General features: G+C 45.5%; 1 protein-coding gene and 1 long non-coding RNA gene across 48 annotated transcripts; one reads left to right on the top strand and one right to left on the bottom strand.

Annotated features, from left to right (window-relative positions):
* Positions 1-6,421: 6,421 nt before the first annotated feature.
* On the bottom strand, positions 6,422-23,634 carry LOC118375373 (paired box protein Pax-9-like). 3 transcript variants are annotated; one of them, XM_035761901.2, is made up of 4 exons: positions 23,406-23,634; positions 22,117-22,779; positions 19,543-19,694; positions 6,422-7,622 (listed from the first exon to the last, which is right to left on the bottom strand). In XM_035761901.2, exons 1-4 carry the CDS (start codon positions 23,407-23,409, stop codon positions 7,356-7,358), a joined length of 1,086 nt encoding a protein of 361 aa, XP_035617794.2. In that variant the 5' UTR covers positions 23,410-23,634; the 3' UTR covers positions 6,422-7,355. The 3 variants fall into 3 exon arrangements, with proteins under 3 accessions (XP_035617794.2, XP_035617795.2, XP_052352569.1); XM_035761902.2 differs by having other exon boundaries at positions 22,117-22,749; positions 23,406-23,627; XM_052496609.1 differs by lacking the exon at positions 19,543-19,694 and having other exon boundaries at positions 22,160-22,779; positions 23,406-23,631.
* On the top strand, positions 7,620-13,392 carry LOC127915872 (uncharacterized). 45 transcript variants are annotated; one of them, XR_008092659.1, is made up of 8 exons: positions 7,620-8,831; positions 9,156-10,007; positions 10,070-10,769; positions 10,978-12,084; positions 12,206-12,250; positions 12,509-13,086; positions 13,183-13,216; positions 13,251-13,392. It is a non-coding gene; the product is annotated as an uncharacterized LOC127915872 (long non-coding RNA). The 45 variants fall into 45 exon arrangements; XR_008092698.1 differs by lacking the exon at positions 12,206-12,250 and having other exon boundaries at positions 12,782-12,832; positions 12,963-13,058; positions 13,093-13,392; XR_008092690.1 differs by having other exon boundaries at positions 12,172-12,290; positions 12,641-12,668; positions 12,907-13,392.
* Positions 23,635-24,173: the final 539 nt, after the last annotated feature.

The raw sequence follows: 24,173 nt of genomic DNA, 5'->3' as shown, positions 1-24,173 counted from the left end.
TCAGAGGCAATACGGCTGGGCCTATCTATTCAGAGGCAATGCGGCTGGGCCTACCTATTCAGAGGCAATACGGCTGGGCCGACCTATTCAGAGGCAATACGGCTGGGCCTACCTATTCAGAGGCAATGCGGCTGGGCCTACCTATTCAGAGGCAATGCGGCTGGGCCTACCTATTCAGAGGCAATACGGCTGGGCCGACCTATTCAGAGGCAATGCGGCTGGGCCTACCTATTCAGAGGCAATGAGGCTGGGCCTACCTATTCAGAGGCAATGCGGCTGGGCCTACCTATTTCAGAGGCAATACGGCTGGGCCTACATATTCAGAGGCAATGCGGTTGGGCCGACCTATTCAGAGGCAATGTGGCTGGGCCGACCTATTCAGAGGCAATGCAGCTGGGCCGACATATTCAGAGGCAATGCAGCTGGGCCTACCTATTCAGAGGCAATACGGCTGGGCCTACCTATTCTGAGGCAATGCGGCTGGGCCGACCTATTCAGAGGCAATGCGGCTGGGTCTACCTATTCAGAGGCAATACGGCTGGGCCGACCTATTCAGAGGCAATGCGGCTGGGCCTACCTATTCAGAGGCAATGCGGTTGGGTCCTACCTATTCAGAGGCAATACGGCTAGGTCTACCTATTCAGAGGCAATGCGGCTGGGTCTACCTATTCAGAGGCAATACGGCTGGGTCTACCTATTCAGAGGCAATGCGGCTGGGCCTACCTATTCAGAGGCAATGTGGCTGGGTCTACCTATTCAGAGGCAATACGGCTGGGCCTACCTATTCAGAGGCAATGCGGCTGGGTCTACCTATTCAGAGGCAATACGGCTGGGCCTACCTATTCAGAGGCAATGCGGCTGGGCCTACCTATTCAGAGGCAATGCGGCTGGGTCTACCTATTCAGAGGCAATGCGGCTGGGCCTACCTATTCAGAGGCAATACGGCTGGGCCTACCTATTCAGAGGCAATGCGGCTGGGCCTACCTATTCAGAGGCAATGCGGCTGGGTCTATCTATTCAGAGGCAATGTGGCTGGGTCTACCTATTCAGAGGCAATGCGGCTGGGCCGACCTACTCAGAGGCAATGCGGCTGGGTCTACCTATTCAGAGGCAATACGGCTGGGTCTACCTATTCAGAGGCAATGCGGCTGGGTCTACCTATTCAGAGGCAATACGGCTGGGCCTACCTATTCAGAGGCAATGCGGCTGGGCCTACCTATTCAGAGGCAATGCGGCTGGGCCTACCTATTTCAGAGGCAATACAGCTGGGCCTACCTATTCAGAGGCAATGAGGCTGGGCCTACCTATTCAGAGGCAATGCGGCTGGGCCTACCTATTTCAGAGGCAATACGGCTGGGCCTACATATTCAGAGGCAATGCAGCTGGGCCTACCTATTCAGAGGCAATGCAGCTGGGCCAACATATTCAGAGGCAATGCAGCTGGGCCTACCTATTCAGAGGCAATACGGCTGGGCCTACCTATTCAGAGGCAATACGGCTGGGTCTACCTATTCAGAGGCAATGCGGCTGGGCCTACCTATTCAGAGGCAATGCGGTTGGGTCCTACCTATTCAGAGGCAATACGGCTGGGCCTACATATTCAGAGGCAATGCGGTTGGGTCCTACCTATTCAGAGGCAATACGGCTGGGCCTACCTATTCAGAGGCAATACGGCTGGGTCTACCTATTCAGAGGCAATACGGCTGGGTCTACCTATTCAGAGGCAATGCGGTTGGGTCCTACCTATTCAGAGGCAATACGGCTAGGTCTACCTATTCAGAGGCAATGCGGCTGGGTCTACCTATTCAGAGGCAATACGGCTGGGTCTACCTATTCAGAGGCAATGCGGCTGGGCCTACCTATTCAGAGGCAATGCGGTTGGGTCCTACCTATTCAGAGGCAATACGGCTAGGTCTACCTATTCAGAGGCAATACGGCTGGGTCTACCTATTCAGAGGCAATGCGGTTGGGTCCTACCTATTCAGAGGCAATACGGCTAGGTCTACCTATTCAGAGGCAATGCGGCTGGGTCTACCTATTCAGAGGCAATACGGCTGGGTCTACCTATTCAGAGGCAATGCGGCTGGGCCTACCTATTCAGAGGCAATGCGGCTGGGCCTACCTATTCAGAGGCAATGCGGCTGGGCCGACCTATTCAGAGGCAATACGGCTGGGCCTACCTATTCAGAGGCAATGCGGCTGGGCCTACCTATTCAGAGGCAATACGGCTGGGCCGACCTATTCAGAGGCAATACGGCTGGGCCTACCTATTCAGAGGCAATGCGGCTGGGCCTACCTATTCAGAGGCAATGCGGCTGGGCCTACCTATTCAGAGGCAATACGGCTGGGCCGACCTATTCAGAGGCAATGCGGCTGGGCCTACCTATTCAGAGGCAATGAGGCTGGGCCTACCTATTCAGAGGCAATGCGGCTGGGCCTACCTATTTCAGAGGCAATACGGCTGGGCCTACATATTCAGAGGCAATGCGGTTGGGCCGACCTATTCAGAGGCAATGCGGCTGGGCCGACCTATTCAGAGGCAATGCAGCTGGGCCGACATATTCAGAGGCAATGCAGCTGGGCCTACCTATTCAGAGGCAATACGGCTGGGCCTACCTATTCTGAGGCAATGCGGCTGGGCCGACCTATTCAGAGGCAATGCGGCTGGGTCTACCTATTCAGAGGCAATACGGCTGGGCCGACCTATTCAGAGGCAATGCGGTTGGGTCCTACCTATTCAGAGGCAATACGGCTAGGTCTACCTATTCAGAGGCAATGCGGCTGGGTCTACCTATTCAGAGGCAATACGGCTGGGTCTACCTATTCAGAGGCAATGCGGCTGGGCCTACCTATTCAGAGGCAATGTGGCTGGGTCTACCTATTCAGAGGCAATACGGCTGGGCCTACCTATTCAGAGGCAATGCGGCTGGGCCTACCTATTCAGAGGCAATGCGGCTGGGTCTACCTATTCAGAGGCAATGCGGCTGGGCCTACCTATTCAGAGGCAATACGGCTGGGCCTACCTATTCAGAGGCAATGCGGCTGGGCCTACCTATTCAGAGGCAATGCGGCTGGGCCTACCTATTCAGAGGCAATGCGGCTGGGCCTACCTATTCAGAGGCAATGCGGCTGGGTCTACCTATTCAGAGGCAATGCGGCTGGGTCTACCTATTCAGAGGCAATGCGGCTGGGCCTACCTATTCAGAGGCAATACGGCTGGGCCAACCTATTCAGAGGCAATACGGCTGGGTCTACCTATTCAGAGGCAATACGGCTGGGCTACCTATTCAGAGGCAATACGGCTGGGCCTACCTATTCAGAGGCAATACGGCTGGGCCGACCTATTCAGAGGCAATACGGCTGGGTCTACCTATTCAGAGGCAATACGGCTGGGCCTACCTATTCAGAGGCAATATGGCTGGGCCTACCTATTCAGAGGCAATACGGCTGGGCCGACCTATTCAGAGGCAATGCGGCTGGGCCTACCTATTCAGAGGCAATGCAGCTGGGTCTACCTATTCAGAGGCAATGCAGCTGGGTCTACCTATTCAGAGGCAATGCAGCTGGGTCTACCTATTCAGAGGCAATGCAGCTGGGTCTACCTATTCAGAGGCAATGCAGCTGGGTCTACCTATTCAGAGGCAATGCGGCTGGGTCTACCTATTCAGAGGCAATGCAGCTGGGTCTACCTATTCAGAGGCAATGCAGCTGGGTCTACCTATTCAGAGGCAATGCGGCTGGGCCTACCTATTCAGAGGCAATGCGGCTGGGTCTACCTATTCAGAGGCAATGCGGCTGGGCCGACCTATTCAGAGGCAATGCGGCTGGGCCGACCTATTCAGAGGCAATGCGGCTGGGTCTACCTATTCAGAGGCAATTCGGCTGGGTCTACCTATTCAGAGGCAATACGGCCCGGCCTACCTATTCAGAGGCAATGCGGCTAGGTCTACCTATTCAGAGGCAATGCGGCTAGGTCTACCTATTCAGAGGCAATGCGGCTAGGTCTACCTATTCAGAGGCAATGCGGCTAGGTCTACCTATTCAGAGGCAATGCGGCTAGGTCTACCTATTCAGAGGCAATGCGGCTGGGCCTACCTATTCAGAAGCAATAGGGCTAGGTCTACCTATTCAGAGGCAATACGGCTGGGCCTACCTATTCAGAGGCAATACGGCTCAGCCGTAGCCTGAGTAGAGTATACCACCCAGCCGTAGCCTGAGTAGAGTATACCACCCAGCCGTAGCCTGAGTAGAGTATACCACCCAGCCGTAGCCTGAGTAGATTATACCACCCAGCCGTAGCCTGAGTAGAGTATACCACCCAGCCGTAGCCTGAGTAGAGTATACCACCCAGCCGTAGCCGGAGTAGAGTATACCACCCAGCCGTAGCCTGAGTAGAGTATACCACCCAGCCGTAGCCTGAGTAGAGTATACCACCCAGCCGTAGCCTGAGTAGAGTATACCACCCAGCTGTAGCCTGAGTATACCACCCAGCCGTAGCCTGAGTAGAGTATACCACCCAGCCGTAGCTTGAGTATACCACCCAGCCGTAGCCTGAGTAGAGTATACCACCCAGCTGTAGCCTGAGTATACCACTCAGCCGTAGCCTGAGCAGAGTATACCACCCAGCTGTAGCCTGAGTATACCACCCAGCCGTAGCCTGAGCAGAGTATACCACCCAGCCGTAGCCTGAGTATACCACCCAGCCGTAGCCTGAGTAGAGTATACCACCCAGCCATAGCCTGAGTATACCACCCAGCCGTAGCCTGAGTATACCACCCAGCCGTAGCCTGAGTATACCACCCAGCCGTAGCCTGAGTATACCACCCAGCCGTAGCCTGAGTATACCACCCAGCCGTAGCCTGAGTATACCACCCAGCCGTAGCCTGAGTAGAGTATACCACCCAGCCGTAGCCTGAGTATACCACCCAGCCGTAGCCTGAGTAGAGTATACCACCCAGCCATAGCCTGAGTATACCACCCAGCCATAGCCTGAGTATACCACCCAGCCGTAGCCTGAGTATACCACCCAGCTGTAGCCTGAGTATACCACCCAGCCGTAGCCTGAGTAGAGTATACCACCCAGCCGTAGCCTGAGTATACCACCCAGCCGTAGCCTGAGTAGAGTATACCACCCAGCCATAGCCTGAGTATACCACCCAGCCATAGCCTGAGTATACCACCCAGCCGTAGCCTGAGTATACCACCCAGCCGTAGCCTGAGTATACCACCCAGCCGTAGCCTGAGTATACCACCCAGCCGTAGCCTGAGTATACTACCCAGCCGTAGCCTGAGTATACCACCCAGCCGTAGCCTGAGTATACCACCCAGCCGTAGCCTGAGTATACCACCCAGCCGTAGCCTGAGTATACCACCCAGCCGTAGCCTGAGTAGAGTATACCACCCAGCCATAGCCTGAGTATACCACCCAGCCATAGCCTGAGTATACCACCCAGCCATAGCCTGAGTATACCACCCAGCCGTAGCCTGAGTATACCACCCAGCCGTAGCCTGAGTAGAGTATACCACCCAGCTGTAGCCTGAGTATACCACCCAGCCGTAGCCTGAGTAGAGTATACCACCCAGCCGTAGCCTGAGTATACCACCCAGCCGTAGCCTGAGTATACCACCCAGCCGTAGCCTGAGTAGAGTATACCACCCAGCCGTAGCCTGAGTAGAGTATACCACCCAGCCGTAGACTGAGTATACCACCCAGCCGTAGCCTGAGTATACCACCCAGCCGTAGCCTGAGTATACCACCCAGCCGTAGCCTGAGTATACCACCCAGCCGTAGCCTGAGTATACCACCCAGCCGTAGCCTGAGTATACCACCCAGCCGTAGCCTGAGTATACCACCCAGCCGTAGCCTGAGTATACCACCCAGCCGTAGCCTGAGTATACCACCCAGCCGTAGCCTGAGTATACCACCCAGCCGTAGCCTGAGTATACCACCCAGCCGTAGCCTGAGTATACCACCCAGCCGTAGCCTGAGTATACCACCCAGCCGTAGCCTGAGTATACCACCCAGCCATGACATCCCTACGCAACATTCTTCTTTCATGTCAAGCGAACATTAAGTTGGCAACAATAAGTAACACGCACAGAATGTGTTGTATTGAGAAGTTATTGTAAATACCCTATTGTAGATTTTATGCCATTCTGATGCTAAAGTTGTAGCCTAACAAATAGCCTACTATCACTGACAAATTTCTACAATTTTAGGACCAACAAAAAGCTTTTATGTAAGCTCTTAATCTGTATTGAATTGTTGCATATGGCCTATATTCCTAAAACTCTGGCTAAATTTCACACGTGCGACTTTTAAAAGTGTGTAGAATATTATTTCACGCACAAGTTATTTTTGATAATACTACTTTCACTTGAGTTTCTAAGGTTTCTGAAACAACAATTCAGAAAAATCAGGTAACAATCCAAACAATTATTTTAATTCAGATACATTCAATTTCATTGTGCATGTTTTGGAACTGCAGCTTTTTACTTGTTCTACCATAATGTAGAGTCTTAAACATTAGGGAACGTTCCCCATACGGTCTCCACCGTGGACTTTTAATGTAATAACTGCACTTTGTTTAACCGCAGTACCTTAGTCAGTCTAATAAATAAACATTAGGATAACTTCTCTGAAACGTTGCATTACATTTAAGTTGAGAAGTGAAAAAACAATGTTCAATATTGAGACTGTTGCATTTATAAAATAAAAAAAACAGAACACAAACAAAAAAGAAAAAATACAAAACATCCAAAATAATGGCAATTGATTTCACCCTGAAACACTTCAATGCAAAACGTTGTTTTCCTGCTGGTTTAGATTGTCACAGCCTGCTTTAGCCCCTTGTCTCTAATAACATTTGCAGAGAAGTGTTCAAAAATGGGTTTAAGAGACAAGCTGTTGATGAGGATGGCACAATGTCCCCCATCCCCAGTCAGTCAGTCAGTCAGTCCTTCAATACACCTGACCTGTCCTGTGAGCTGTCTGCTGGACAACAAGCAGACAGTGTCATGTCTGTAGATACTGTAGAAAGTGTGGCAAACCTTTCCTTCCATGTCCTGTTTTTAACGAGGTGTTAACTTGAGTTTTCCACACCAGGTTATATGGAAGAGAATGTTGTGATTGATATTTCTCCTAGTTGAGGTCCTTCATTTAAATACAGAGAGGTGATTGTTTGTGATGAGCTGACAAGGGACCCATTGTAAGAAAGGACTCATCTCTCCATTTCTCCTTCTGTCATCCTCTTTTCTCTCAATCTGCCCATCTGTCTGTTCTTCTCCCCCTCTTCTTCCCTCTCTCTCTCCCACCTCTGTCTCACCGTCTGTCCATTCGCCCGTCTGCCTGTGTTCTACAGTGCTGAGGCGCTGACGGTGTGGGGGTGGAGTGTGTCACGGTGGTGGGCTGTCATACCCTTGAAGGCCAGCGAGGAGGCAATATTGTCACAGCTGTGGTGAGAGAGAGCACTGCCACTGGGCGGCTGCCATGTGGGACCGGTCACATAGGCCGACGTGGTGGCGCTGTACCCCATGTAGGGCGACACTGGGGTGGGGGGGGGGTAGGCCGGGATACTGGGCGCTGTGACATAACTGTTCACTGTGGGAAAACCACTCTGCATCTGTCAGGGAGAAGGGAGAGAGAGGGGAGAGAGAGAGGGGAGAGAGATGGTGAGACAATAGATAAGGAGGAGAGAAACAAGGTGAGGTAGGTAGAGAGCGACATAACGGTTCACTGTGCTTGGGCAAGACACTTTGTGTCAGAGAGAGAGAGAGAGATAGAGACACAGGGAGACCAGATTAGACAGAGGTGGAGTGAGGACCAGTGAGAAAGGAGAGAACTGGTTAGACAGAGTTAGAGAAAGAGGAGAGAGACCTGGTTAGACAGAGTTAGAGAAAGAGGAGAAAGTTCGGGTTAGACAGAGTTAGAGAAATAGGAGAGAGACCTGGTTAGACAGAGTTAGAGAAAGAATAGAGAGTTTGGGTTAGACAGAGTTAGAGAAAGAGGAGAGAGACCTGGTTAGACAGAGTTAGAGAAAGAGGGGAGAGACCAGGTTAGACTGAGGTAGAGTGAGGTAGAGAGAGGAGAGACTAGGTTAGACTGAGTTAGAGAAAGTGGAGAGAGACCTGGTTAGATAGAGTTAGAGTCAGGTAGAGTCAGGTAGAGAGAGAGTGACCAGGTTAGACTGAGGTAGAGTGAGGTAGAAAGAGAGAGGTAGAGAGAGGAGAGACCAGGTTAGACAGAGGTAGAGTAAGGTAGAGAGAGAGAGACCAGGTTAGAGTAAGGTAGAGTGAGGTAGAGAGAGAGAGGAGAGACCAGGTTAGATAGAGTTAGAGTCAGGTAGAGTGAGGTAGAGAGAGAGAGACCAGGTTAGACTGAGGTAGAGCTAGGTAGAAAGAGAGAGGTAGAGAGAGGAGAGACCAGGTTAGACAAAGGTAGAGTGAGGTAGAGAGAGGAGAGACCTGGTTAGACAGAGGTAGAGTCAGGTAGAGAGAGGAGAGACCTGGTTAGACAGAGGTAGAGTCAGGTAGAGAGAGGAGAGACTTGGTTAGACTGAGAGAGACCAGGTTAGACAGAGGTAGAGTGAGGTAGAGAGAGAGGAGAGACCTTGTTAGACAGAGGTAGAGTCAGGTAGAGAGAGGAGAGACTAGGTTAGACTGAGATAGAGGGTGACCAGCTTAGAGAGAGAGAGAGAGAGGGAACAGGTTACATAGAGGTAGAGGTAGAGGTAGAAAGAGAGAACAGGTTACAGAGAGGTAGAGGTAGAAAGAGAGAACAGGTTACAGAGAGGTAGAGAGAGAGAACAGTTTACAGAGAGGTAGAGGTAGAGGTAGAGAGAGAGAACAGGTTCCAGAGAGGTAGAAAGAGAGAACAGGTTACAGAGAGGTAGAGGTAGAAAGAGAGAACAGGTTCCAGAGAGGTAGAGGTAGAGAGAGAGAGAGAGGAGAGAGAGAGAGAGAGAGAGAGAGAGAGAGAGAGAACAGTTACAGAGAGGTAGAGAGAGAGAGAGAGAGAGAGAGAGAGAACAGTTTACAGAGAGGTAGAGGTAGAAAGAGAGAACAGGTTCCAGAGAGGTAGAGGTAGAAAGAGAGAACAGGTTACAGAGAGGTAGAGGTAGAGAGAGAGAACAGTTTACAGAGAGGTAGAGGTAGAGAGAGAGAACAGGTTCCAGAGAGGTAGAAAGAGAGAACAGGTTACAGAGAGGTAGAGGTAGAAGGAGAGTACAGGTTACAGAGAGGTAGAGGTAGAAAGAGAGAACAGGTTACAGAGAGGTAGAGGTAGAAAGAGAGAACAGGTTACAGAGAGGTAGAGGTAGAAAGAGAGAACAGGTTACAGAGAGGTAGAGGTAGAAAGAGAGAACAGGTTACAGAGAGGTAGAAAGAGAGAACAGGTTACAGAGAGGTAGAAAGAGAGAACAGGTTACAGAGAGGTATAGGTAGAAAGAGAGAACAGGTTACAGAGAGGTAGAGGTAGAAAGAGAAAACAGGTTACAGAGAGGTAGAGAGAGAGAACAGGTTACAGAGAGGTAGAGAGAGAGAACATGTTACAGAGAGGTAGAGAGAGAGAACAGGTTACAGAGAGGTAGAGGTAGAAAGAGAGAACAGGTTACAGAGAGGTAGAGAGAGAGAACAGGTTACAGAGAGGTAGAGGTAGAAAGAGAGAACAGGTTACAGAGAGGTAGAGGTAGAAAGAGAGAACAGGTTACAGAGAGGTAGAGGTAGAAAGAGAGAACAGGTTACAGAGAGGTAGAAAGAGAGAACAGGTTACAGAGAGGTAGAAAGAGAGAACAGGTTACAGAGAGGTAGAGGTAGAAAGAGAGAACAGGTTACAGAGAGGTAGAGGTAGAAAGAGAGAACAGGTTACAGAGAGGTAGAGGTAGAAAGAGAGAACAGGTTACAGAGAGGGAGAGGTAGAAAGAGAGAACAGGTTACAGAGAGGTAGAGGTAGAAAGAGAGAACAGGTTACAGAGAGGTAGAGAGAGAGAACAGGTTACAGAGAGGTAGAGGTAGAAAGAGAGAACATGTTACAGAGAGGTAGAAAGAGAGAACAGGTTACAGAGAGGTAGAGGTAGAAAGAGAGAACAGGTTACAGAGAGGTAGAGGTAGAAAGAGAGAACAGGTTACAGAGAGGTAGAGGTAGAAAGAGAGAACAGGTTACAGAGAGGTAGAGGTAGAGAGAGAGAACAGGTTACAGAGGTAGAGGTAGAAAGAGAGAACAGGTTACAGAGAGGGAGAGGTAGAAAGAGAGAACAGGTTACAGAGAGGTAGAGAGAGAGAACAGGTTACAGAGAGGTAGAGAGAGAGAACAGGTTACAGAGAGGTAGAGAGAGAGAACAGGTTACAGAGAGGTAGAAAGAGAGAACAGGTTACAGAGAGGTAGAGAGAGAGAACAGGTTACAGAGAGGTAGAGAGAGAGAACAGGTTACAGAGAGGTAGAAAGAGAGAACAGGTTACAGAGAGGTAGAGAGAGAGAACAGGTTACAGAGAGGTAGAAAGAGAGAACAGGTTACAGAGAGGTAGAAAGAGAGAACAGGTTACAGAGAGGTAGAGAGAGAGAACAGGTTACAGAGAGGTAGAAAGAGAGAACAGGTTACAGAGAGGTAGAGAGAGAGAACAGGTTACAGAGAGGTAGAAAGAGAGAACAGGTTACAGAGAGGTAGAGAGAGAGAACAGGTTACAGAGAGGTAGAGAGAGAGAACAGGTTACAGAGAGGTAGAAAGAGAGAACAGGTTACAGAGAGGTAGAGAGAGAGAACAGGTTACAGAGAGGTAGAAAGAGAGAACAGGTTACAGAGAGGTAGAAGAGAGAACAGGTTACAGAGAGGTAGAGGTAGAAAGAGAGAACACAGGTTACAGAGAACAGTTTACAGAGAGGTAGAGGTAGAAAGTAGAAAGAGAGAACAGGTTACAGAGAGGTAGAGAGAGAGAACAGGTTACAGAGAGGTAGAGGTAGAAAGAGAGAACAGGTTACAGAGAGGTAGAGAGAGAGAACAGGTTACAGAGAGGTAGAGGTAGAAAGAGAGAACAGTTTACAGAGAGGTAGAGGTAGAAAGAGAGAACAGGTTCCAGAGAGGTAGAGGTAGAAAGAGAGAACAGGTTACAGAGAGGTAGAGGTAGAAAGAGAGAACAGGTTACAGAGAGGTAGAAAGAGAGAACAGGTTACAGAGAGGTAGAGGTAGAAAGAGAGAACAGTTTACAGAGAGGTAGAGGTAGAAAGAGAGAACAGGTTACAGACAGGTAGAGAGAGAGAACAGGTTACAGAGAGATAGAGGTAGAAAGAGAGAACAGGTTACAGAGAGGTAGAGGTAGAAAGAGAGAACAGGTTACAGAGAGGTAGAGAGAGAGAACAGGTTACAGAGAGGTAGAGGTAGAAAGAGAGAACAGGTTACAGAGAGGTAGAGGTAGAAAGAGAGAACAGGTTACAGAGAGGTAGAGGTAGAAAGAGAGAACAGGTTACAGAGGTAGAGGTAGAAAGAGAGAACAGGTTACAGAGGTAGAGGTAGAAAGAGAGAACATGTTACAGAGAGGGAGAGGTAGAAAGAGAGAACAGGTTAGAGAGAGGTAGAGGTAGAAAGAGAGAACAGGTTACAGAGGTAGAGGTAGAAAGAGAGAACAGGTTACAGAGAGGTAGAGGTAGAAAGAGAGAACAGGTTACAGAGAGGTAGAGGTAGAAAGAGAGAACAGGTTACAGAGAGGTAGAGAGAGAGAACAGGTTACAGAGAGGTAGAGGTAGAAAGAGAGAACAGTTTACAGAGAGGTAGAGGTAGAAAGAGAGAACAGGTTACAGAGAGGTAGAGAGAGAGAACAGGTTACAGAGAGGTAGAGAGAGAGAACAGGTTACAGAGAGGTAGAAAGAGAGAACAGGTTACAGAGAGGTAGAGGTAGAAAGAGAGAACAGGTTACAGAGAGGTAGAGAGAGAGAACAGGTTACAGAGAGGTAGAGGTAGAAAGAGAGAACAGGTTACAGAGAGGTAGAGGTAGAGAGAGAGAACAGGTTACAGAGAGGTAGAGAGAGAGAACAGGTTACAGAGAGGTAGAGAGAGAGAACAGGTTACAGAGAGGTAGAGGTAGAAAGAGAGAACAGGTTACAGAGAGAGAGGTAGAGAGAACAGGTTAGAAAGAGAGAAAGAGAGGAACAGGTTACAGAGGTAGAGGTAGAGAGAGAGAACAGGTTACAGAGAGGTAGAGGTAGAAAGAGAGAACAGGTTACAGAGAGGTAGAGGTAGAAAGAGAGAACAGGTTACAGAGAGGTAGAGTTAGAAAGAGAGAACAGGTTACAGAGAGGTAGAGGTAGAAAGAGAACAGGTTACAGAGAGGTAGAGAGAGAGAACAGGTTACAGAGAGGTAGAGAGAGAGAACAGGTTACAGAGAGGTAGAGGAAAGAGAGAACAGGTTACAGAGAGGTAGAGGTAGAAAGAGAGAACAGGTTACAGAGAGGTAGAGTTAGAAAGAGAGAACAGGTTACAGAGAGAGAGGAGAGGTAGAGAGAGAGAACAGGTTACAGAGAGGTAGAGAGAGAGAGAACAGGTTACAGAGAGGTAGAAAGAGAGAACAGGTTACAGAGAGGTAGAGGTAGAAAGAGAGAACAGGTTACAGAGAGGTAGAGGTAGAAAGAGAGAACAGGTTACAGAGAGGTAGAGAGAGAGAACAGGTTACAGAGAGGTAGAGGTAGAAAGAGAGAACAGGTTACAGAGAGGTAGAGGTAGAAAGAGAGAACAGGTTACAGAGAGGTAGAGAGAGAGAACAGGTTACAGAGAGGTAGAGGTAGAAAGAGAGAACAGGTTACAGAGAGGTAGAGGTAGAAAGAGAGAACAGGTTACAGAGAGGTAGAGGTAGAAAGAGAGAACAGGTTACAGAGAGGTAGAGTTAGAAAGAGAGAACAGGTTACAGAGAGGTAGAGGTAGAGAGAGAGAACAGGTTACAGAGAGGTAGAGAGAGAGAACAGGTTACAGAGAGGTAGAGAGAGAGAACAGGTTACAGAGAGGTAGAGGTAGAAAGAGAGAACAGGTTACAGAGAGGTAGAGGTAGAAAGAGAGAACAGGTTACAGAGAGGCAGAGGTAGAAAGAGAGAACAGGTTACAGAGAGGTAGAGGTAGAAAGAGAAAACAGGTTACAGAGAGGTAGAGAGAGAGAAAAGGTTACAGAGAGGTAGAGGTAGAAAGAGAGAACAGGTTACAGAGAGGCAGAGGTAGAAAGAGAGAACAGGTTACAGAGAGGTAGAGGTAGAGAGAGAGAACAGGTTACAGAGAGGCAGAGGTAGAGGTAGAGGAGAGAGACCGAAGGGGAGGAGAAGAGGCATTATGGAAATGTGGTGTAGGTGGTCATTGAGGGAAGGGGACTGGAGAGAGATGAGGAAAAGGAGAAAGGGAGAAGTGAGCGTTATGGTGAGGCTTAGGGTTGAGCTAAAATGTACTGTACTGTAGGTTAACGGTAGAGAGGTGACAGGTGAGATAGGAGAAGAGAGTAAAATAGGCATTTGGAGAAGTTTAGGTTTTGTTGAGAGGAAGGAGAGAGGAGATGTGGGATGACACAAATGAACAAGAGAAATGGGAAAGAAATGTACAGAGGGTTAAACAAGCATGAGCAACGTTTTGGCACCATGACAAAAAATAACTTTGAGAATTCACCAAATTGTTTCAACACTTTGCCTTAGATATTATATCCATGTGTGGTCTATTCTATGACTCATGGGAATCAGAATGGTTTCTGCGGAAGAGAGATCATTTTCGTTGCTGTATAGTGGCCAGGAATTCCTCGACATAAGACCCAATGCCTATATTATTTTTTCTTTCAATGGACATTTACAGTCATGATGCGCGTGCATTACTCAGATTCTAAACGCTTTTAGTTTTTATGGACCATAGGCCTATATTTAAGGGATGTTTTGTATATCACGAAGCAAAATGCCGTTGGCCGACTTACATCATGGCATTTTAGTTTACGGTTAACCTATCTAATGTTTTCCTACTGAATGTTTTCCATAGGCCTACATAGCCTTTCATTTAAGTTTTGTTTTTTAAAGATATTGAAATGATTTTAAAGCGAATAAAATAGTTAATAAAGTAGCCTAGCCTACATAGCCCATGTTGCACATATCTTCATTTGGTAAAATTATTTTCCCGGTGTTGGATATTGATAAATCAATATGCACACGTCACATGAATAAATTCAGTTTTATCGAATCCTGATATTCTACACGACTTGTTTTTCGTAGAGGCCAACCTTTCCCCCCCTCCTTTATTCATAAGTATTAAATGTGAAGTCAGACTTGTTTGTTTGTGGCTCTCAATAGTTATTTTAATGGCTATCATTCTACAGTCAATTCTGTCAAATGGAAAAAGGCAAGATTACCAATGGAATTCTAGTTTTTTATTTCGTTACATAATTGACTTTCTTTTTGTTTATCGTTTTCATGCCATTATGTTATACAAGACGGCGTACCTGAGATGAATCACAAATAGCCTATATTGACAGATAAAGGACATTTAAATTGGAATAGGCGCCCACTGAATAGGCCGACAGATGAGGATCACTGAAATAAGAAAACAAGGCAGTCTGTAATAATACATATCATATCTATTCTAATCCAATCTCGAGGTATTTAGACAACAGTAGACCATATTGAAATGCATAAAATGGTTTAGCCTAATAGGCTAATAAAGCAGAATTGTAGGGAAAATGCCGTCGTATCCAACATGTCAGTCAAAACCTAATGGTCTTTGCTATGTTGCTATTATGTCGGATGAAAACGATCCTATAGACTCTAGACTACTGGCACGTAAGAAATGCATTTAAATATTACATCCGAGCCGCCGGCCTTGTTTGTGAATATGCGTGTAGTTACCTTAAATTGAAATGTAATGATCCAATTATTTTTCCAAAGAGTGACATGATACACCCTGCCCCGTGGGCGCGTGACTGGGACAACTCAAGTAGGCCTACGGTGCATGCATGTACTGTAGCCCAAAAATAATATACATCTTGAATTCATTGTAATGTTTTTGATTATTTTCAAATGTTTGCGTGTGAGTTCGAAAAAATATATATATAATATTTGTTATTAATCTATACATGCTTCATTGACCAGTCATTGGGAAGGAGTTATTTATGTATGTTTCTCGTCAGTAAATAGCTGTGCCATTGCAGTTGCATAGCCTGTTCGCTGACACTTGAACAAAGAAAAAACAACATTATTTTAGCAAAAGTTTTATTTGGATCTAATGAATTCTTCAGCTTTTTGAAATCCCCACTCCTTAATTCAGTCGCCAGAAGTCTACTTTTAATATAAGGAGGTACTGTCGATGTGGGTAGGGAGAGGGCGGGCGTGTTCCGTTGTGTTTTGAAAGTGCGTGCCGACTGCAGTGTGTATAGTGCTTTTAAATATGGGTCTATATGCCCCAATTTGAAAGGATTTAGTACATCAGTAGGCCTAGTTTATCATCATCAAATGAAGTCCCGTTGACAACTATAGGCCTATAGCAGCCTGTTGCACGCAGAGAAAGCCACACTTTGAAAATGGGGCGTTTGAATCGATTAAAACCGCACGAATTGCAATCCAAATAGTTTCAAACGTATCGTATTATAAGTAGTTCTTATATTCTGATGATGGCTTCAGATCAGACTTTTACATACAACATCTCAAAACTAAATCAATTGCTTATTGAAACATTGGAATAAAATAAAGTAATAATCTAAAAAATAACTTGACCTATGGCTGATTATGCCATGTATAGACTATCTGAAAAAGGCATTAGGCATACATTTATTTTTTTATCTGAACGAGTTATATCACCACCGCATGTGTTTTTCTGCATAATTTGTCCCCATTGATGCGTCAAACGGTAATCTATTGAAAAAATCGAGGTCTCCATGTATCATCAACTGATAATAACTCGCCAGTCTTTTGGTCTCAAGGGGGTTTCAATGCTGCATGTATAAACAACAAAACATCACATACATTTGACAACACCATACTTGAATATCGATCAATTCACTTCACATTATACAATTTGAAATGGTCCTTGTGCCTTTTTCCACTAGGCGCTATGATCGTCAAGACCCCGGGATTAGTTTTGGCATTATCTCGCGTGCCCCCGACGATATATCAAACGAAGTACGCATGCCTCCCCCTCTCACTTCCTCGCTCACACATACTATATCACTCATGCACGCTCGCACTCACACTCTGTGTCCTCCACCTCACACGTTGTTTGCACCCTTGCAGTCGATATATTATCCAACATAAAATGCACCATATCTTCTAACACAAGACTAACACCGAGTTTAGTGAGATGTTCTTTGTGAAACTTTTGGAATTAAAATACGTTCATACACACAAAAAATATAATATGTTATTCGACTAGGCCTATTAGGGGGATAAGCATCGATGAAATTTACCCACAATTCCAGCGATACCTTTCAACTTCTATTAGATCAGCGTGCAAATCATTATTGGAGGTTAATTGTTAACATAAATGTAGCCTAGTACCCTGGCCAAAATATATAAACGTGTCATTACGTTTGAATTATTTAAACCAGTCTTGTTATTCATTTACATTAGGCCTAATATTAGTAATTATAGCACGTTGGTTAAGACAATACGGAAATGCCGTGCAATTAGGAAGTCAGGATAAAATATACAACAATTACACACAAAAATAAAATATATATTTTTTAAATTCTCCGATGAATGTTATGATTATCTTAGTCTGTCAATGGGTGTGTCTTTCTGTTTTGTGCCAATTGATTTTCTCTTCTTGAATTAAACCATTTAATTAATGTAGAAACGTGTCCAATTTATTTTTAAGAACAAACTCGTATTTACAATGACGGCCTACCGGGTTAACTGCCTTGTTCAGGGGCAGAACGACAGATTTTTACCTTGTTCGCCCGGGAACAACGCTCTAACAACGCTCTAACAACGCTCTAACAACGCTCTAACCAATAGGATACCTGCCGTTCAATGACGCAAACCGACGTCAGCAAGATGACTTGTTTCCTCTGGTCAAGTTAACTGATAGAAAATATAGGGACTTGATAAGTCTAGTTTCTTTTTCTTCATTGATATCCCTAAATCTTATAAGATAAAGGCAAGTGGCTGCAAAGTACAAAATAACAAGCTTTTGCTGAAAAAAAAGTGCTAATTAAATGTGTTACCCCCATACAACATTTGGCTATGGAATATCGCTATATTTAAAGTTTCATTCAAACAGAACTCTACAACCCTTCCATTTTTTTAGCAGTTTGACAACTGCAGTAACTGCAGTGAAATGTGGTATTTGTGGTATACTGCACTCTAACTGACAGTGACACTGAAAAATTACTGCAGTAAAAAAAGGGTGTTAGTTTGGATGCAGTATTTTCAGTTAGAAGCTGCAGTTATACTGCACTCTAACTGACAGTGACACTGAAAAATTACTGCAGTAAAAAAAAGGGTGTTAGTTTGGATGCAGTATTTTCAGTTAGAAGCTGCAGTTATACTGCACTCTGACTGCAATATTTTTTAGTACGGAAAAGTTGGTCTATTCAAATGCACATTTGGCGTGCTACGCTAACGACCGCCATTGAGCTTTTCAGTGCATCATACACAGTGCCTTCGGAAGGTATTCAGACCCCTTGATATTTTTCCACGTTTTGTTACACTACAGCCTTATTCTAAAATTGATTAAATCGTTTTTTCCATCGTCAATCTACACACAATACCCCATAATGACAAAGTAAAATAGGTTTTTAGACATTTTTGCAAATGTTTTTAAAAAATCAGACACATCACATTTACATAAGTATTCCGACCCTTTATTCAGCACTTTGTTGAAGCCCCTTTGGCACCGATTACAGCATCGAGTCTTGTTGGGTATGACGCTGCAAGCTTGGCACACCTGTTTTTGGGGACTTTCTCTCATTCTTTTCTGCAGATCCTCTCAAGCTCTATCAGGTTGGATGGGGAGCGTCGCTGCACCGCTATTTTCAGGTCTCTCCAGAGATGTTTGATCAGGTTCATGTCTGGGCTCTGGCTGGGCCACTCAAGGACATTTAGAGACTTGTCCCGAAGCCAATCCTGCATTGTTTTGGCTGTGTGTTTAGGGTCGTTGTCCTGTTGGAAGGTGAACTTTCACCCCAGTCTGAGGTCCCGAGCGCTCTGGAGCAGGTTTTCATCAAGGATCTCTATGTACTTCTCTCTGTTCATCTTTGCCCCTATCCTTACTAGTCTCCCAGTCGCTGCCGCTGACAAACATCCCCACAGCATGATGCAGCCACCACCACGCTTCACCGTAGGGATGTTGCCAGGTTTCCTCTAGACGTGAATGACGCTTGGCATTTAGGCCAAAGAGTTCAAGCTTGGTTTCATCAGACCAGAGAATCTTGTTTCTTATGGCATGAGAATCTTTAGGTGCCTTTTGGCAAACTCCAAGAGGGCTGTCATGTGCTTTTTACTGAGAAGTGGCTTCCTTCTGGCCACTACCATAAATGCCTGCTTGGTAGAGTGTTGCAGAAATGGTTGTACTTCTGGAAGTTTCTCCCATCTCCACAGAGGAACTTTAGAACTGTCAGAGTGACCATTGGGTTCTTGGTCACCTCCCTGACCAAGGCTCTTCTCCCAGATTTCTCAGTTTAGCCGGGTGGCCAGCTTTAGGAAGAGTATTGGTGGTTCCAAACTTCTTCCATTTAAGAATGATGGAGGCCACTGTGTTTTTGGGGACCTTCAATGCTGCAGATATCGACACAATCCTGTCTCGGAGCTCTACGGACAATTCCTTCGACCTCGTGGCTTGGTTTTTGCTCTGACATGCCCTGTCAACTGAGGGACCTTATATAGACAGGTGTGTGCCTTTCCAAATCATGTTCAATCAATTTAATTTACCACCGTTGAACTCCAAGTTGTAGAAACATCTCAAGGATGATCAAGGGAAACCGGATGCACCTGAGCTCAATTTCGAGTCACATAGCAAAAGGTCTGAATACTTATGTAAATCAAGTATTTCTATTTATTATTTTTATTATGTATTTCTGTTTATTATTTGTAATACATTTGCTAAAATAAAAATAAAATAAAAACTGTTTTCACTTGAATTGAATAAGATTGTAACGTAACAGAATGTGGTCTGAATACTTCCCGAAGGCACTGTATGTCAAGATGTCAACATCTATCACCTGCAAGGAAATGTATGGGTCCGGAGGTTCCAGGTTCTTGGTTAATTAGTCACAGAACTGAATCAATCATATGCCAGTGATGGACACAAAACTACAATATGTAATAGCAATGTAACAGCACAGTAGCCCTATGTAGCCGAATAGAACAAGCCACCGTAGCCTATACACTGCGGTGGTCGGTGCCTTGTCTAGAGGCATACCGCCCACCTCCAGAGAAGGAGTTAGCGTGTCAATATGATTGAAAGCACCAAGAAAGCATACTCAACTCGTATATTGATTATAGAATAAGTGTGAGACACTAAACTTGAAGGTCATCATATTGTACTTGACCAAATTAGGCTAAAGATGGATAAGGATGGAATTCTATAGAAAAGGAGGTGTTTCCTTTTACCTGTGGGCATTTTGCTTCAGGTTCTATAGAATGCGGTGGTTTATGCTGCACGCCATTGACTAGTTGAGAACTTGCTGATGGCAGAAAATGTGTTCTGTTTATAACACTCCATTCTTCTAGTTTGGCGCTGGGAAAGGACGAACTGTCACTAACTGCAAGGAGCAAAACAAAGAGACACAGAGACAGAGGAGAGGGAAGTCAGAGGAGATGAACTGAAGAGACTACACGCTACCACTCCCATCTATTGTAGGAATTCATCTCAACTCAAAACCATACAGCTTTTTTAGCAAAACCCCCGACTAAAAGTTATCCTGCAAAAATACGACGAATACTTGAAATGGTAACGATCATCATTTGCTAGGATTGACTTCAGATCCGACCATGTAAATAGAGAAATGGCTAGGGCTATGGTTGTCTTAAAAGGCGTTTCTGTATCTGTTTAGACAAATCTGAATTAGGCAGACTCTCGCATTGTGCAGAGGGCGCCTAGCCCTAGTCATTTCTCTATTTACATGATCTGAAGTAATTCCTCAAAACCCTGGAAAACCCGTATATGTGTGTGGTTTTGCCTTAGCCTACTGATCAAACCGAAGCAGCTCATTGCTAAAAGGAATGCAGTAAGACGATTCTTTCGTGTAATGGTCAGGAACATTTAACCAAGCCCGTCTTCCTGTGGGGACAAATTAGATTTACTTTAACCGTTCCCCCTTTGAACGTGATGGATATTATATTATACACGGTGCCCAGAGTTTAGAATAGGAAAAGTAAGCCCACCAGTGTTGCAACTTGAGAAGACCACTGAATCGATTATTTTTTTCTCGACCCACTTTACTTTCTTTCAACAAATCAAGTTTTACTTGTAGTTGTCTGTTTTGTGCATAAAGACATTTGTTAAAATATTTGTTGAAGGTCTATAAGGTTGGGGTCTTTTTTTAGGGTATTTTTCTTAAATAATCATTCGCTGACATAAAGCTGTCTTAGGTTATTTCGAGGGAGGATGTATGTTATCTTCCGTTCTTGATGGAGCGGTAGGCCTGGCTTGGCGTCGTGTGTGTGTGTGTGTGTGCCATTTGATGACCAATGCCTTTCAAAATATCGCCATATTCCAAATGCAACTCATATAATTTTTTGCGCATAGCCTGTAGGTTTACGCTCAGCCTATTGTTTTACGCATGAGGCCTGTACTCGCCATTTGCGTCTTAGTGATATTTTTTACGCCCTTTGTCTTAGAATAGGCCTACTGTATTGAGTATTCAGTCCATGTTTTAGTGTAAACCCAACAGCAGATATATAATAGGCCATATCATAGTCAAGTTTTTCTAAATGAAAACCGGAATCTCGAGGCTGGCGAAGTAATCGTGGCGCTAAAAGGCCTCACGTCATTCAGTGTACATTATACTTATTTCGGCTTTCAAAACCTGCCGCAAACATCTGCTAATAATTTGGAAATGCATACATTGTTTATAAAGGCATTCTTTGAGAACACATTCCTCCCCGGGATTTCTTGTTCGGCTTGAAAATCTGCGTTGCGTTTGAGGGGCGAAGCCTTGTTGTTTAGATTGTCGGAGTTAAGTTAAGACATGGAATGACATGGAATGGCCGCGGCCTCTGGTATCTAAAAGTTCTATTCTATTATACACGCTCTAAGGAGAGTGGCATGTTTCTATCTACAAGGCGGTGAGATGCAAGAGCGTTCTATCTTCTGACAGATGCACAGTTATGACATGCGCATAGGCGGGCGGCTGACATCTTACACTTTCCTAGCTTAAACAAAAAACGTTGTCCCTAAAAGTCTTATTCACAAGAAAAGCCATGTATTTTTTATTTGTTGAAGGTCATATTTATTTAGGCTATATTGTTTCCAAAACATAATAGTATTTGTGGTAACATGGCGAAAACGAACTGTCCAATCATGACTGTAACTAACAAAAACAAGTTCTCTAAACTGAGATAGGGCCTTTTACGCAACAACACAGGCCTTCGGTAGCCTAGTTCAATATAGCCCGTTTAGCCTATTGCAGTATTATGAACGTGTGAAACTGCATTGCAGGCGTGTGAATTTGAAGCGAGGCAAGAACAAAACGTGTGGCTGCAAGACATGGCAAAGCTTTGAACACCTAATTTTGATTTGAGTTCATCTCCTCGTGCACCGCTGCGCCTTCCCTTCGTTATCCCACTAATATTCCACATCCGCCCCAAGCCTTCCTTCAACCATCTGTTTTAATGCAACCGTTTGAACTAGGAACTAAACGTTACCAATACATGCACTCACCGGTTCTAGCAAATAACACATCACTAACTTAGAAAGCCAATACATTTTCGCACTTCGTTCACTATTTTATTTTTCATTAGTAGAATAATGATCCTGATTTTTGAAAAACTGCAGAACTCAAAATGTAAAAAGTTACACATCTGCCTACCTTGCGACAAGGCCCACTACACGCAAGTACACACGCAGACACGCAAAGTACGCACACGCAACGCACCCCCTGCTGACCCATGCGTTTTCCTATTTATTTTAACCATTAACAAATAAATTCTTTGCCCATGTACCAAAGTAAAAATCATGCTTACTTTGTTGCTCTGTTATCGACCGAATCCCCAGAATATCTGTTACCGAGTGCGATGAGGGCCATATCCTGTGCATGGCCATGTGTCCAGGGAGGGAGTGCATGCCCGGGGGAGTCGGTACTTTGGTTCCAGAGGCTCCGATGGGGGTCGGATACGAGTATATGTGGTTGTATGGTAGCGTTGGTTGAGGTGGTTGGTGAGACGACTGCTTGCTGGACTCATACTGGCTCTGCTGGGATAGATTGCCAATCTTGTTGCGGAGGATCCGACTGATGGAGCTCACAGATGGTAGATTAAATTTGTCACAAACGCCATCAGCCAGTAGCCTGTCTCGGATCTCCCATGCGAAAATACCCGGGTCCCTCTGCTTGTATGTCCGTATGTGCTTGACCACTGACGGCGTGGTGACCCGTGGCTTACTGCCCCCGATCGCTCCCGGGAGTATAGAGCCGGTCTCATTGTACCGGGCCAGTATCTTGCTGACGCAGCCGTGGGACACCCGGAGCTGTCTGCTGATGTCGCAAGGTCTGATGCCCAGCTGAGCGAGCTCTACAATCCGCAGCCGGATGGCGTTGGGTAGCGGTCTGCCGTTGACGAAAACACCGCCGAGCTGGTTCACCTCTCCGAAGGCTGGCTCTGGTGTCATGGAAACATATACAGAGACAGCTAAATGAAACACACATCTTAAGTTAGACAACTTGTAGCTGTAGTAGCCTGTATTCACAGCAATGCCCTATTATGACTAGTGTTGTTAATCATGCCTAAATGCTAATGCGGTCTGCAATGTTGTTTCCACCCGGTTAAGGACGCATTAAATGCTTATTTACAGCATATGAGATTGTATTAAATGTATTGGGATGTATATAGAATATGTATGTCTTTATAATACACTCAAAACAGATGCGTAAACCCCAATTTAGCGTGTGATGAAAATAAAAACATGTCCTAACTGCAGTCGCTCATAAAAACCCCGCACAGTTTTTCAGTTTGTCCATAATATACTGCTACATTGTAATACCGTTGTGTTTTACTTTCAAGATACAGTTGCAGTACAAATGTGTTTAACGCATATCTACGCTATAGGCTAGTTTTACCAATCAGCTTCTAATAATGGTAATTGGAAAATCCCATCGTAAAAACCAACTGAAGCGTAAAACAACTGTTCGGTGTATCCATACAATCGCCTTATAAGCAATATAGGCTAATCATAATTGAGGCAGGAATACCCGGGGCCGAGTGACTGTTACAGACTAACTCTATCATCGGCGCACAATGTTTCCATATAAACTTACCCATTGCGTTTAGTCCACAAATGATTATTGGGATCTCGGAGTTATACCTTCCGTCCAGTTTCTCTGGTGTCTGGAAACCTGTCTAGGGGAGCACAAATCCTCGCTCTCCTCCGCCACGGGTAGGCTACTGCGATAACCAAACTACGATAGTAGCGAGAAGGACAAATCCGCGATGTGTTTCCTGATGGCAGCGGAGACAGGTTTACATTTCAATCCAGACAATCATGGGCCGGACTTCCAAAACTTTGCTTGTCCCCGAGGCTCGGTCCGCCAATCAAAGTTTGAGTTTGTAGAGAGTAGCTTTCCTATTGGACTGAAAGTTTGACATGACATAGCAAGGTAACCCCCTCTCTTCCACAGGAACTACAGACAGGGTTACCCTACCACCACGAATTGCAATTATGAGTTGCACTACACAGGAATGGTAAGTTATAATATTCATATTGTGATTAGGAATCATACATAACAACGAATTAGGCTACAGGATAAACCACCAATGTAATCATCCCAATATAGTAATACAGTCAAGTGTTTGGCTTTTGCTGCCTATATAGTGAGTAATTCATGTGATATGAGCACAAAATTGTGAAAGTGAAAATCACATCTTACATATTGATATTTCATTTCCTCAGTTCAAATGGATAGTCTAACGTCCGTAAAGGCTGTCTGCCCTCACCAACCAAAGAAATAACAAGAGACATTGAGAATATTTGCACATCATGAAGTGGCACCCAGAGTAAGGCCAACGAATCTTATGATGTAATATTC

This window comes from Oncorhynchus keta, chromosome 35, assembly GCF_023373465.1.
Source record: "Oncorhynchus keta strain PuntledgeMale-10-30-2019 chromosome 35, Oket_V2, whole genome shotgun sequence".
In the NCBI taxonomy this organism is placed as follows: Eukaryota; Metazoa; Chordata; class Actinopteri; order Salmoniformes; family Salmonidae; genus Oncorhynchus; species Oncorhynchus keta.
The sequence above is the reverse complement of the archived record's forward strand: the minus strand, read 5'-3'. Positions and strand labels throughout refer to the sequence as shown.